The 14,927-nt window shown below is 41.9% G+C and overlaps 1 protein-coding gene across 1 annotated transcript; it reads right to left on the reverse strand.

Moving 5' to 3' along the window:
• Nucleotides 1-232: 232 nt before the first annotated feature.
• On the reverse strand, nt 233-7,332 carry LOC109869835 (intermediate filament protein ON3). The gene is made up of 9 exons (XM_020460107.2): nt 6,929-7,332; nt 4,334-4,542; nt 4,086-4,146; nt 3,624-3,719; nt 3,362-3,526; nt 3,123-3,248; nt 2,368-2,588; nt 2,181-2,224; nt 233-1,944 (listed from the first exon to the last, which is right to left on the reverse strand). Exons 1-9 carry the CDS (start codon nt 7,190-7,192, stop codon nt 1,847-1,849), a joined length of 1,284 nt encoding a protein of 427 aa, XP_020315696.1. The 5' UTR covers nt 7,193-7,332; the 3' UTR covers nt 233-1,846.
• Nucleotides 7,333-14,927: the final 7,595 nt, after the last annotated feature.

The raw sequence follows: 14,927 nt of genomic DNA on the forward strand, positions 1-14,927 counted from the left end.
AATTGCAATTTTCCCTTTTTGTGGCACCTGACCACACGACTGAACAGTAGTCCAGGTGCAACAAAACTAGGGCCTGTAGGACCTGCCTTGTTGATACTGCTGTAAAGAAGGTAGAGTAGCACTTTATTAGGGACATACTTCTCCCCATTTTAGCTACTGTTGTATCATATGTTTTGACCATGACAGTTTACAATCCAGGGTTACTCCAAGCAGTTTAGTCACCTCAACTTGCTCAATTTCCACATGATTTATTACAAGATTTAATTGAGGTTTAGGGTTTAGTGAATTATTGGTCCTAATTACAATGCTTTGAGATGTAGAAATATTTAGGACTAACATTCCTTGTGACCCACTCTGAAGCAAACTGCAACTCTTTGTTAAGTGTTGCAGTCATTTCAGTCGCTTTAGTAGCTGACATGTATAGTGTTGAGTCATCTGCATACACAGACACACTGGATTTCCTCCTAGGGCACACCGGCTCAGTGTTAATAGTATAAATCTGGTTCATAGGTACATGAGTAATGCATACAACAGCTGTATGATCAGCAGAGGACAGTTAGAGGGACATAAATTAGGTTACTTACATTGTGTCTACCAACGCCCCTGGTGTAATATACATTTTCTGAAGCATTATGACAACTCTGCGTCACAATGGTAGGGATTAACTGAGCTGGGCCTGGGTCATTGGGTCATCTCAACGCAGCCTTATAATGCTGTGAAAGGATCCAGGAATGCAAATAATTTGGGTGGAGCCTATCTTCCTTATAGAAAGGTATTGTCATGATAACCATCACACAACATCTGGTACTTTGTGGAGGTTGGAATGAAGAGAATGCGGATGTGTAGTCTAGTCAATAATCTGTCAGAAGTGAAGAATGAGTCAAACAATTGCATGTGATCCCCATTATGAGTCTATTTGTGTCTGAACATCTTGGTACATGATATTGCATCATTAAACCGTTTTAATAGAAGTAAAGACAACGATTTTAGGCTAATCTTATACTGGGAAACAAGCTCAATGCAGTCTATAGTAGAGCATAACAAATAAAGTGGTTCTGTGAGGTCTGGTTGACAGATCATTTCTCTGATGTAGTATGATGAAGTATATGTAAGGGATAATCATCGAGGGGCTCTATGCGTTCTATGGAAAATAATTAATGACACAGTGTGTTCCGCTATGTGCTAGCAGAGTGGAACTGACCTCACACAGAGTTGCATTAGTGTCCAGAGAACGAAAAGAGCCCAGCGTTGATTATCCATTTCATACCATGACTATAATTTTACATAATTGCCAATAGAAATGAGTTAATTTGCTGGTAGGAATGTTTTTAACATCCACTGAAGAAGCTAGCAAGTTTACTAGATAGCTACAGTAGTTGCCATGATAGCTAAACTTGCAAGTCTTTTTGGGTAACTAAATCACCAGTCCTATCTTCCCATTATGAAAATCGAATTCAATTGCAATGATGTTTTCAATTCGACTTTAGAACATGTAAGAATGAACTATAGCCATTGAATTCTACTGTGCAAATACACCATGCGTTATAGGAAAACAGTGCATGTTCTAGAATGCCCTTCAAGCCAATCAAAAACAAGTATTCAACAATGCCATGGTATAAAGTAACAGTAACACTTTACTTGATGCAAATTCTTGGGTGATATTGTCTTATAAATATTCATAGTATGGTAAATATCACAGCCAATGGGCTCTAGTCTCATAATGCTCTATGACTGCATCAATAGGCTGCTATGAATATATTATGAGTGCTACGGATTGTTATGGAAACTGTAGCCCCTTCTGAAAATGACCTCTGAGTCATGTTGCATCTCAGCAACATTTTGTTTTTCAGTGGTACGATCTGGAGGAGTCGGTGGTTTCCACCATTTTGATGAAGACAGCAGAAGATCGGGTGGGCTGCTGGTAGCTGGTCTCTGGCATGGTGTCTGGGGGGAAAAGAGGAGGATGCGGGTTGTTATTACAAAGGTTCATGTCACCATCAAGATTCCCTTATCCCTCTTCCTGCCAATCACCACACCTGTTTTCGATCCCTAAATCCTATCAATAGTATAAGCCTTCGTAAAACAAGGTTTGAACGTAAAGGAATGTGAGAGGAGAATGTTAACTTTAGAGATAATAGTTCTGTCAGGAGCGTTTAGTAGATTAGGGTGATAGAACTTACAAGGCTTTGTGGTAGAAATGTTGGTGATTGATTGTTGTCCAAATCTGTGGACGGAAGAGGGAGAGAAGAACATCATACAGCTATACACACTTAATTTTCTCTGCATCATGGATTTCGGAAGCTGTCTATGCAGAGGAGCTGGTCATAGTGGAACTTTGAGTCCCTCAGAGTTTCATCATCTCCTTACTTGGTCTCCTCGCCCTCCAGCAGTTTCCTGTAGGTGGAAATCTCGATGTCCAAGGCCAGCTTGACGTTCATCAGGTCCTGGTACTCCCTGATCTGGCAGGCCATGTCCTGCTTGGCTCTCTGCATAGCTACCTCCAGGTCCTTGATTAGAGCCCTGGCATCCTTTACGACAATCTCCCCATGTTCCTCCACCTCGGTTATCTGTCTCTCCAGGTTGGCCTTCTATAGGGTTAAGGGGGAAAATGTAACAGAAAAAATAAGCGTGGTTTTCTCCACGCTGTTAGAAATGGGTCATTTTTAAAGTAATTAGGTTTTCATTATAGCCCAGAATACATTGTATGCATAACGTAGGCCTATGTAGTTCAGGTATGCATAAACACTGTGTCATCATCTGTCCTCCATTTGTGTAGGTGTAATTATTCCCAGTGAGCGGAGACATGTGCTGCCATCCGGCATATGACTTAATTGCTCCATTCTAAAATGTGTCTTTGTCCTCCCAGACAAAGATATATTGGTATTTTATTCTGAGAGTGTAACATTGTTTTTGCGATCAACAATGCCACATTGGTGCTGTGCCAAATTGTTGATAATGAGAAGTTGGCCAAAGCAGAAATCAGTCTGGCACCAAGCCTTGACATACAGTACTCCTCAATTATAAGGTGGTGTTCTATCAAGTCTGACACTATAGTCTATGATTAAATCAGTCTTCAATTATATAATTCTTTATTACTCCTTCCAGTCAGGTGCGATGCTCACCTGTCCCTTGACAGCCAGGATCTCGTTCTGCAGGCGGCTGATGAGTCGGTTCAGCTCGGCGATCTCAGCCTTGGTGTTGCGCAGCTCCTCTGCAGCCTGGCCAGCCTGGCCGGCCAAACTTTCAACCTGATGTGGGCAGAGACGACAGGTTTATTTTACGAATTATTGTTTGACCCGCTGTACTGCTCCGTTAGGCATGAACCCTTAAGATTTCCTCATTCTCTAACCCCTGACCTCACCTTGGTCTTGTACCAGCTCTCGGCCTGCTCCCGACTGCGAGCAGCGATGTCTTCGTACTGGGCCTTGACGTCAGCTATGATCTGGTTCATGTCCAGGCCCCGGGAGTTGTCCATCTGAACCACCACAGAGGTGTCCTTCACATCAGACTGCAGCTCACCCAGCTCCTGTCATGAAAGAAAATGTCATTTCTGTCATCTCTATAGTGCTAAATACCGTGTCTCTATAGTATTGGCATCTTTGACTATAGGGGCACTGCCTTACCTGATCGTACAAGACCTTCAAGAAGTTGACCTCCTCTTCCAGCCCAGCCAACCTGTCCTCCAGAGTCACCTTGGACAGGTAACCAGCGTCCACATCCTACAGGACATCAGAAGACAGTCAACAGCTGTGACACTGAGAAACATGCCTACCCGATGCGGCCTCACATAACACGTCATAGCCCCTTTTTTCCTGTTCATATGGGGATGTTTGCATTACTGACTCTTGTTTACATAGCTAGTTGTAGCTACATCTTTCACAACATGGAAAATACTCAAGCTATACTGAACATAAAAGGCACATTTGTAATACACCTTTGATGATTTGCCTATTTTCCCTAACTATTATTAATCTTCCACCCACGGCAGATTAGTAAGATTAGATCAGAATGGGACTCTGGCTATACTTTATCTATACAATACATTTCTGAGACTATTCTTCACTGAATGTTATTCAGTTGCATACCTTTTTCAGCAGGACAAAGTCATGATCTGCTGTGTTCCTCTTGCTGATCTCATCTTCATACCTGGAACAAGCCAAAGCAATAGAATAGGGTTAGGGTCTCTATAACAGGGGAGACCAACTCTGGCCCCGCATTATGCAGGCGTTTGTCACAGTCCAGCATGCATGTCTTGCATGACAACAAACATGACAGAGGAATTGGCTAACGCACAAACAGATCTCCAACCAGACTAACGTCACTGTGTCTTTACTTTGATTTGAAGTCTTCCACATTATGGTGCATGTTCCTGTTCTCCATATCCAACCGGTCCTTGTCATTGTTGATCTGGTCCAGCTGTCTCTGCAGGTTTTTGATGTAGGTCTGGAACATGGGTTCCATGTTGGAGGGGGCAGTTGTCTGGTCCTGCATCAGCTTCCACTTGGTCTCCAGCATCTTGTTCTGCTGCTCCAGGTGTCGCACCTGTGACACACACATACACATGAGTAATTGATTTGTTATTATAGATGTTTGGACTCCTCAGTCCACACGTCATGTTTGGCACACACACACACACACACACACGTTGAAACAGTGCCCAGAGGGAGAGGTGCTTCTAGGGTTAAATACTCCAAGAGGAGGAAACAATGTCTTAAGCCTGTTATTGACTATACACGATTGGTTCTCTAATTATGTACAGTCGTGGCGAAAAGTTGAGAATGACACAAATAATAATTTCCACAAAGTTTGCTGCTTCAGTGTCTTTAGATATTTTTGACAGATGTTACTATGGAATACTAAAGTATAATTACAAGCATTTCATACGTGTCAAAGGCTTTTATTGACAATTACATGAAGATCATGGAAAGAGTCAATATTTGCTGTGTTGACCCTTCTTTTAAGACCTCTGCAATCCGCCCTGGCATGCTGTCAATTAACTTCTTGGCCACATCCTGACTGATGGCAGCCCATAATCAATGCTTGCAGTTTGTCACAATTTGTGGGTTTGTTTGTCCACCTGCCTCTTGAGGATTGACCACAAGTTCTCAATGGGATTAAGGTCTGGGGAGTTTCCTGGCCATGGACCCAAAATATCAATGTTTAGTTCCCTGAGCCTCTTAGTTATCACTTTTGCCTTATGGCAAGGTGCTCCATCATGCTGGAAAAGGCATTGTTCGTCACCAAACTGTTCCTGGATGGTTGGGAGAAGTTGATCTCAGAGGATGTGTTGGTACCATTCTTTATTCATTGTTGTGTTCTTAGGCAAAATTGTGAGTGAGCCCATTCCCTTGGCTAAGAAGCAACCCCACACATGAATGGTCTCAGGATGCTTTACTGTTGGCATGACACAGGACTGATGGTAGCGCTCACCTTGTCTTCTCCGGACAAGCTTTTTTCCAGATGCCCCAAACAATCGGAAAGAGAATGACTTTAGAGTCATTTAATGAGTCCTCAGCAGTCCAATCCCTGTACTTTTTGCAGAATACCAGTCTGTCCCTGATGTTTTTCCTGGAGAGAAGTGGCTTCTTTGCTGCCCTTCTTGACACCAGGCCATCCTCCAAAAGTCTTCCCCTCACTTTGCGTGCAGATGCACCCACACCTGCTTGTTGCCATTCCTGAGCAAGCTCTGTAATAGTGGTACCCCGATCCCGCAGCTGAATCAACTTTAGGAGACGGTCCTGGCGCTTGCTGGACTCTTGGGCGCCCTGAAGCCTTCTTCACAACAATTGAACTGCTCTCCTTGAAGTTCTTGATGATCAGATAAATGGTTGATTTAGGTGCAATCTTACTGGCAGCAATATCCTTGCCTGTGAAGCCCTTTTTGTGCCAAGCAATGATGACCGCACGTGTTTCCTTGCAGGTAACCATGTTTGACAGAGGAAGAACAATGATTCCAAGCACCACCCCCCTTTTGAAACTTCCAGTCTGTTATTCGAACTCAATCAGCATGACAGAGTGATCTCCAGCCTTGTCCTCGTCAACACTCACACCTGTGTTAACGAGAGAATCACTGACATGATGTCAGCTGGTCCTTTTGTGGCAGGGCTGAAATGCAGTGGAAATGTTTTTGGGGGATTCAGTTCATTTGCATGGCAAAGAGGGACTTTGCAATTAATTACTCTTCATAACATTCAGGAGTATATGCAAACTGCCATCATACAAACTGAGGCAGCAGACTTTGTGAAAATTAATATTTGTGTGTTTCGTTCATCATATTGATGAGACCAAGGGGCAGCGTGATAAGCATACATTCTTCTTTTTATGAAGGAAAAACACTAAACAAACTAACAACCATGACGCTATATACCACGAGTGCTGCCAGCCAACTACACATAGACAATAACCCACAAAACCAAAATGGGAAATGGCAACCTAAATAGAATCCCCAATCAGAGACAACGATAAACAGCTGCCTCTGATTGGGAACCAATTCAGGCCACCATAGACCTACATTTACCTAGACATACCAAAACCCCATAGATATACAAAAACCCTAGACAAGACAAAAACACACACACCACCCTCGTCACACCCTGACCTAACCAAAATAATAAAGAAAACAAGGATAACCAAGGTCGTGACATTGTGTCATTCTCCAAACTTTTGGCCACGACTGTAGATTGGAGTGTCATTACCATCATCACAACCATATTCTTCTTATTATTATTATTAAGAATGCCGTTATTAAGAAGATGTGATGCAATCCACCTCACTCCTCATTTTTAATGCTTTTCATACATTTTCTGGATTTACCACAATAACTCTGACTTTTAATATTTTTTCCAGTATTTTTCACTTGAGTTGAACATTCACACAAACAAAAGTCAAAAAACAGCAAGCGGCAAAAAACACTCTATTTATACGGTACCTTATCAATAAAAGTGGCAAAGCGGTTGTTGAGACCCTTGATCTGGTTTATCTCATGGGTGCGGACAGCCTGGATTTTGGGGTCGATATCCAGGTTGATGGGTGCCAGCAGGCTCTGGTTGATGGTCACGGCCGTGATGGAGCCTCCCATGTAGAGGCCGCTGCTGCTGGTCCTGGGGCCATTTCTGGAGCCCAAGGACATGCTGCTGAAGTCCCTCATGTAATTAGGGCTTGTCCCAGTGCGATTCTTTGTCCTTATGCTCATGGTTCCGTTGTGTGAATGTATTACAGCTGGGATGATTGCAGACTGAGGCTGGAGTTGCTGAGGTGTGTTACCGTTAACAAATTCATCCCCTTATATAGAAGGGCCAGTGTAGCCTGTGTCTGTGTGTGGGTGTATGTATGTGTGTGGGCGTGAAAGAGGTGGTGAAGGTATGCCACTTCTCAATGTGGAAGAACCAGTCAGATGCATACTGTACCTACCTATTTTAAGCCCCTTCACCCTCTGTTACAGACATGGTGTACCTGGATACCTGACTTGCTTTAGGGAACCAAGACTTGTGGTTTTACCTCTACCACATGAACACGCAAAGGTCAAAAAACACCTTAGAGGGAATGTGATGTGCTGTATCAGCCAGCCTTTAGGACTGTTTTTTAATAACAAGACTTTACACTGGCCTTTATATTTAACTTAATATTTTCTCTCTTTAACTACTGGTGCCATCTAAAAGAGGTAACGATTTGTGTCTTTCATGTTCTCCAAGTCAGCTTGTCCAGTTATGGGAGTTGTGTTCCAGTTATGAGAGTATGTGACAGTTTATTCAGCATCTCACCTCTTTGTGTTCTTTATTCCTTTATTTATAAATTAAAGTCATTGATTGACCAGAAAGTTCATCCCCTGGTGTTGCAGGTCTTAAACAGCCCTATATGACCGTAATTGAAGGATTGTAAATGGTGTTGGTATAAAATTGTGACCCTAGAGGTCAGCATACAAATAAAGAAGTAACAATAGGAATGGTACATTGCCAGACAGCTTTGTTGTGAGTAGAACTTCAAATCCAAACCCTATCCCAAAATTGGTAAAAAAAGTATAACTGACCTTAAATTTGTGTTCACAAGCAACGTTATCTTTCTCCAAAAGATTAGAAACTTGACATGTAAATATTTATAGCCAAAACAAGACTTTGCATATCAAAACTGAAGATTCAGGTAAAACTGGTCAATCAAATGCTATCGAGAACCTTGAAGGGTACTTGGGCTGTCCCTTTTTGGTTCCAGGTAGAACCCTTTTGGGTTCAACATAGAACCATTTCCACAGAAGGATCTACATGGAACCCAGAATGGTTCACCTGGAAACCAAAAAGGGTTCTCCTATGGGGACAGCCGAAGAACCATTTTGGAACCTTTTTTTCTAAGAGTGTACATAAGACCTACAAAACTACACATTTTGAATCAACATTGGCTGCTTATGACACATACGGTGCTCTCTCTAGTAGACAAATAGGCAGCTCTGAGGTAGGATATAAACAACAAACTGGTCTGTCAGCCTGCAGGCAGACACTTCTATTCACTGTCATTCAGCTGTGACTACAATAATGATTATCGGTTGGCCCTCCCCATCTAATGGGTGACTACACTGCACTGTCAGATGGCTGTCAGGTGGTTGTCAGGTTTGCCCAGTTGTGAAGGCAGATTAATCAATCATCACAGTTCCACAGATAGAGTAACAGAGATATAACTGGATTGTCTACAACCAACCGTGTGGTTTGGTTTTGAGCACTGATCCTATCTCTATCTCTATTATCTACACATCTCATATAGGTGTGTCGATGAGGATGTTTGCAATGTTATTTATATATATATATGTGTGTGTGTGTGTGTGTGTGTGTGTGTGTGTGTGTGTGTGTGTGTGTGTGTGTGTGTGTGTGTGTGTGTGTGTGTGTGTGTGTGTGTGTGTGTGTGTGTGTGTGTGTGTGTGTGTGTGTGTGTGTGTGAGAGAGAGAGAGAGAGAGAGAGATATTGTATTGCGGGATTTTGCCCAATTAAAAATGACAAATACCTCTCACACAGGACATTTTTAATATTTTTTAAATATTACAATATTTTAAATATATATATATATATTTGAACTATTTCATCAGTTACAGTTAACTCACCAACGTGTTGTAAATATATGCCTTGTAAATGTTTAACACTTAGGTTCTCTCTCTGTCTGAGGTGTTATGAAGGTTGCATCCTTTAACATCAGGAGATTTGGACTGGATAACGTTACTGATCCAGATGCCCAACACCTGTGAAGTTAAACATTTGTTTATGCATTCATACCTGACAGGGTTCTGTAAATGGAGAAAATATCAAACACAATATTACATTTTTTGACAACAAAAAATATTTGTAGAACCATTTCAATGAATCTGTTGGCAGTATTCTTACTATAAGAAGACTTTAGTCGTCATTTGGAATTAGTATTATAAGGCTCAAACGCAGTAGTGGAATAAGCCACAGCTCAAGGAGTGGATTTCTTATAACACATGTTTAGTTACAATCGTTACAATACCATAATGGGTTTTATCTTGGCTGACAGCTAAGGTCCTCATGACTACAGAAGAAAACAAGATAATTACACATGATAGCCGCTTGAAAGGCTGTAAGTCACCAAACCATAAAGGGAGATCCCACACCCACTAAATACCTACAGGGTTCACACCAGCTGGGTCTATAAGTCTCTGTTTTGTAGATTGTGCCTCGTTATGACATTATATTGGTTCTGGAGGTGGTGGATGTGAGGGGGGCATCCGCTATCTGCTTCCCGAGAGAGTTAAACTGGTGACATTGCTGTTAATCAGGTTTATATTCAACCTCACCTTTCCTATTGAGTTGAATATATGATGGCACATAACATTTTAAGAACACCTCACTTTCTCAGTAACTCAATAACTTTGAGTTGCTTTAATCCCCTCAGCCACCATGTATATTGTACCAACGAGACAACACAACAGATCACTACGCCCTGAAACTCAGCATCCGCTTGGGAACGGCTAGATATAAGGAACAGTTCCTGTTACAGGTAATGATTATACATTTTTTTATAACCAATACTAGTTTTGTCATAATGTCATATGATTCACGGCAACATTATGACTGAAAATGTAACATCACTTTTTCACATATTGTAAGGGATGATCTGGCTGACTGCTACTAGTTTGAAGACAACCAAGTCGATGATATGGATGCTTTCTCCAGAGAGCCATATTTTCTTCACTTTAGGCCTCGCAGTACAGGTTGGTCACACTCTTAACCTGTTGTTGAGACATTCACTACATTATATATACAGTAAAACAATAAACTCAGGTTGATTTATCAATGGGGATTCACCATTTCATCATGATTGGCCTGCATGTTCACCTCAGGTAGTTTGTTGTTTCGATTCCGTGTTACACTGAATGATGTCGAAAAGAAGTCTATGCACACCAAGGTACTATCATGTTCTTTAGGCATGTATAAAATAATTTGAATAGAAGTGCCCAGAATCTGGCTGAATGATTTGATAAACTATAAACCATACTGCATTTGTAGTGCTGAAGGACCTGGCTATGATCCCCATCCACAACAAGCCTAATGACTCAGAGAGAGAGCTAGATGAGCTCTTTGAGGTCTTCCTGGCTGTGTGGGACAAATGGAAGACTGAGGTAAGTCTGGGGGCACAGCTCAAATCCCCTCCAATTCCCTATGTAGACTACTACTTTTGACCATGGCCACATAGGATTCTTTAAATGTACAGATGAAGTTGGAAGTTTACATACACCTTAGCCAAATACCTTTAAACTCAGTTTTTCACAATTCCTGACATGTAATCCTCGTAAAAATTCCCTGTCTTAGGGCAGTTAGGATCACCACTTTATTTTAAGAATGTGAAATGTCAGAATAATAGTAGAGAGAATTATGTATTTCAGCTTTTATTTCTTTCATCACATTCCCAGTGATTCAGAAGTTTACGTACACTCAATTAGTATTTGGTAGCATTGCCTTTAAATTGTTTAACTTGGGTCAAATGTTTTGCGTAGCCTTCCACAAGCTTCCCACAATAAGTTGGGTGAATGTTGGCCCATTCCTCCTGGCAGAGCTGGTGTAACTGAGTCAGGTTTGTAGGCCTCCTTGCTTGCACAAGGTTTTCAGTTCTGCCCACAAATTGTCTATGGGATTGAGGTCTGTGCTTTGTGATGGCCACTCCAATACCTTGGCTTGGGGTCATTGTCCATTTGGAAGACCCATTTGTGACCAAGCTTTAACTTCCTGACTGATGTCTTGAGATGTTGCTTCAATATATCCACATAATTTTCCATCCTCATGATGCCATCTATTTTGTGAAGTGCACCAGTCCCTCCTGCAGCAAAGCACCCCCACAACATGATGCTGCCACCCCCGTGCTTCACAGTTGGGATGGTGTTCTTTGGCTTGCAATCATCCCCCTTTTCCCTCCAAACATAACAATGGTCATTATGGCCAAACAGTTCTATATTTGTTTCATCAGACCAGAGGACATTTCTCCAAAAAGTGCGATCTTTGTCCCCATGTGCATTTGCAAACTGTAGTCTGGCTTTTTTGTGGTGGTTTTGGAGCAGTGGTTTCTTCCTTGCTCAGCGGCCTTTCAGGTTATGTCAATATAGGACTCGTTTTACTGTGGATATAGATACTTTTGTACCTGTGTCCTCCAGCATCGTCACAAGGTCCTTGGCTGTTGTTCTGGGATTGACATGCACTTTTCGCACCAAAGTACGTTAGTCTCCAGGAGACAGAACGCGTCTCCTTCCTGAGCGGTATGATGGCTGTGTGGTCCTATGATGTTTATACTTGCGAACTATTGTTTGTACAGATGAACGTGGTACCTTCAGGCATTTGGAAATTGCTCCCAATGATGAACCAGACTTCTGGAGATCTACATTTTTTTTCTGAGGTCTTGGCTGATTTAATTTGATTTTCCCATGATGTCAAGCAAAGAGGCACTGAGTTTGAAGGTACGCCTTGAAATGCAATACATGCTAACCTATTGTAGATAAGAATATAATATGTTTCTAAACACTTCTACATTAATGTGGATGCCACCATGATTACGGATAATCCTGAATGAACTGTGAATATTGATGAGTAAGAAAGTTACAGACTTACAAATATCATACCCCCAAGACATGCTAACCTCTCACCGTTACAAAAACGGGCTGTTATCATTTTTGGGGGGGTATGATATTTCTCACTCATCATTATTCACGATTCATTCAGGATTGTCCGGAATCATGGTAGCTTCCACATTAATGTAGAAGTTTAGAAACATGTTATATTCTTATTTACAATAAAAGTGACACCAAAATGACACAATACATTATTTACCATTCATTTATATTTTGCACAAAATAATCTGTAACACAACCTAAACAAAGAGCAAATGCGTCCAACAAATGTGTAGTCACAAGCTTGAGGAAATCATTGCTTGCTATGAATATGGGACAAAACACTTAACTTTTTACTACTTTCATCCAGAGCGAAAATGCTCACTACTTATTGTAAGTCGATCTGGACATGAGCGCCTGCTAAATGCCTAAATGGTAAATTATAGTCTTCACATGAGGCAATACACTTAGATACCAACAAATTTGACAGAATCTATCATTTCCATAATATCTATCCAATGTGTAATCGAAAGTGTGCTCAATGAAGACTTCATCTACAATCATTCATGCAAAAGAACATTTTATTTTTCATATATAATTTCAACATAGATGGACTGTCTAATCAAATGTAAGAAATTAAATAAATGAAAATAAAACAACGTTTATCACGCATTAATTTGCATCAAGCCTGTCTTGAGCATTTGGCCAAATATTCTTATCCACATCACAGTGAATGACCTCATTGTTCATGCACCGTGGGAAAAACCTTTGCGAATCTTAGCTTGACATTAGTCTGCATTGATGTCGTCATATGCCTCATCCATGGCCAGAAGGAGGGCGGCACGCTCTCGGGGATGGCGATTGTACACCTTCCAACTCCAGAAGAGGAGTGTATGTGGGCAGGTATAGGGCCATGAATCGGGGATGGGCCCAAAACCATGCCTGAAACACCTCTGCAAGGTGGAACCTGACATTGTCCCACACAATGACATAGGTGACCCCTTCACCTTGATAGGCCTGCTCAATTTAATTGAGAAACACATTGTGTAAAGCTTTGTAGGATCCAAATAATGCCTATGTCCTACCACACCATCTTCAGAAATGGCTGCGCACATGGAGATGTTTTCCCCTACGTTGGACGGTCGCCCGTTGGCCGACGAGGTTCCGCCCACGGCGCCGAGTTTTGGCCAGGTTAAAGCCCGCTTCATCAACAAAGATATATTTGCGATGGTTCACAGCAGCATCAGGCACCATCACCCTCTAAAGATATATTTTGGTTAGTTCGTTTTTACAGTATAGTTCCAATATGATATTGTGAAGTAGCATGTGCATCAAATAGTAACAGTAATACAGTAAATAGTGATGTACCTGAACATACTCGGCCCTCAGTTGTTTTACTCAGTTGTTGTTTCTCTCAAAAGACTGTGTTTCATAGATAACTGGTGCCTCTTCAAAAGGTGGGCGATTGTTGGAAGGCTGATGAATGCCACATTGGCAAAGGTGTCATTGTTCTCCTCAATGACCTGCTTTATTTCAAACAGCCATATGTCATTCCTGACTCTCACCATTTCCAATGCCCACTCCTGCTGGTCGGTCAGCACACAGCCATATCTACCATCCATGGGGTCTTCTGTCAATTCTGAGGGTAGAACAGAGGACACTGTCAATATACAGTGGGGGAAAAAAGTATTTAGTCAGCCACCAATTGTGCAAGTTCTCCCACTTAAAAAGATGAGAGAGGCCTGTAATTTTCATCATAGGTACACTTCAACTATGACAGACAAAATGAGAAAAAAATCCAGAAAATCTCATTGTAGGATTTTTTATGAATTTATTTGCAAATTATGGAGGAAAATAAGTATTTGGTCACCTACAAAGCAAGATTTCTGGCTCTCACAGACCTGTAACTTATTCTTTAAGAGGCTCCTCTGTCCTCCACACGTTACCTGTATTAATGGCACCTGTTTGAACTTGTTATCAGTATAAAAGACACCTGTCCACAACCTCAAACAGTCACACTCCAAACTCCACTATGGCCAAGACCAAAGAGCTGTCAAAGGACACCAGAAACAAAATGGTAGACCTGCACCAGGCTGGGAAGACTGAATCTGCAATAGGTAAGCAGCTTGGTTTGAAGAAATCAACTGTGGGAGCAATTATTAGGAAATGGAAGACATACAAGACCACTGATAATCTCCCTCGATCTGGGGCTCCACGCAAGATCTCACCCCGTGGGGTCAAAATGATCACAAGAACGGTGAGCAAAAATCCCAGAACCACACGGGGGGACCTAGTGAATGATCAGTAGAGAGCTGGGACCAAAGTAACAAAGCCTACCATCAGTAACAGACTACGCCACCAGGGACTCAAATCCTGCAGTGCCAGATGTGTCACCCTGCTTAAGCCAGTACATGTCCAGGCCCGTCTGAAGTTTGCTAGAGAGCATTTGGATGATCCAGAAGAAAATTGGGAGAATGTCATATGGTCAGATGAAACCAAAATATAACTTTTTGGTAAAAACTCATCTCGTTGTGTTTGGAGGACAAAGAATGCTGAGTTGCATCCAAAGAACACCATACCTACTGTGAAGCATGGGGGTGGAAACATCATGCTTTGGGGCTGTTTTTCTGCAAAGGGACCAGGATGACTGATCCGTGTAAAGGAAAGAATGAATGGGGCCATGTATTGTGAGATTTTGAGCGAAAACCTCCTTCCATCAGCAAGGGCATTGAAGATGAAACGTGGCTGGGTCTTTGAGCATGACAATGATCCCAAACACACCGCACGGGCAACGAAGGAGTGGCTTTGTAAGAAGCATTTCAAGGCCCTGGAGTG

This window comes from Oncorhynchus kisutch, linkage group LG24 (genome assembly GCF_002021735.2).
Source record: "Oncorhynchus kisutch isolate 150728-3 linkage group LG24, Okis_V2, whole genome shotgun sequence".
Lineage (NCBI taxonomy): Eukaryota > Metazoa > Chordata > Actinopteri > Salmoniformes > Salmonidae > Oncorhynchus > Oncorhynchus kisutch.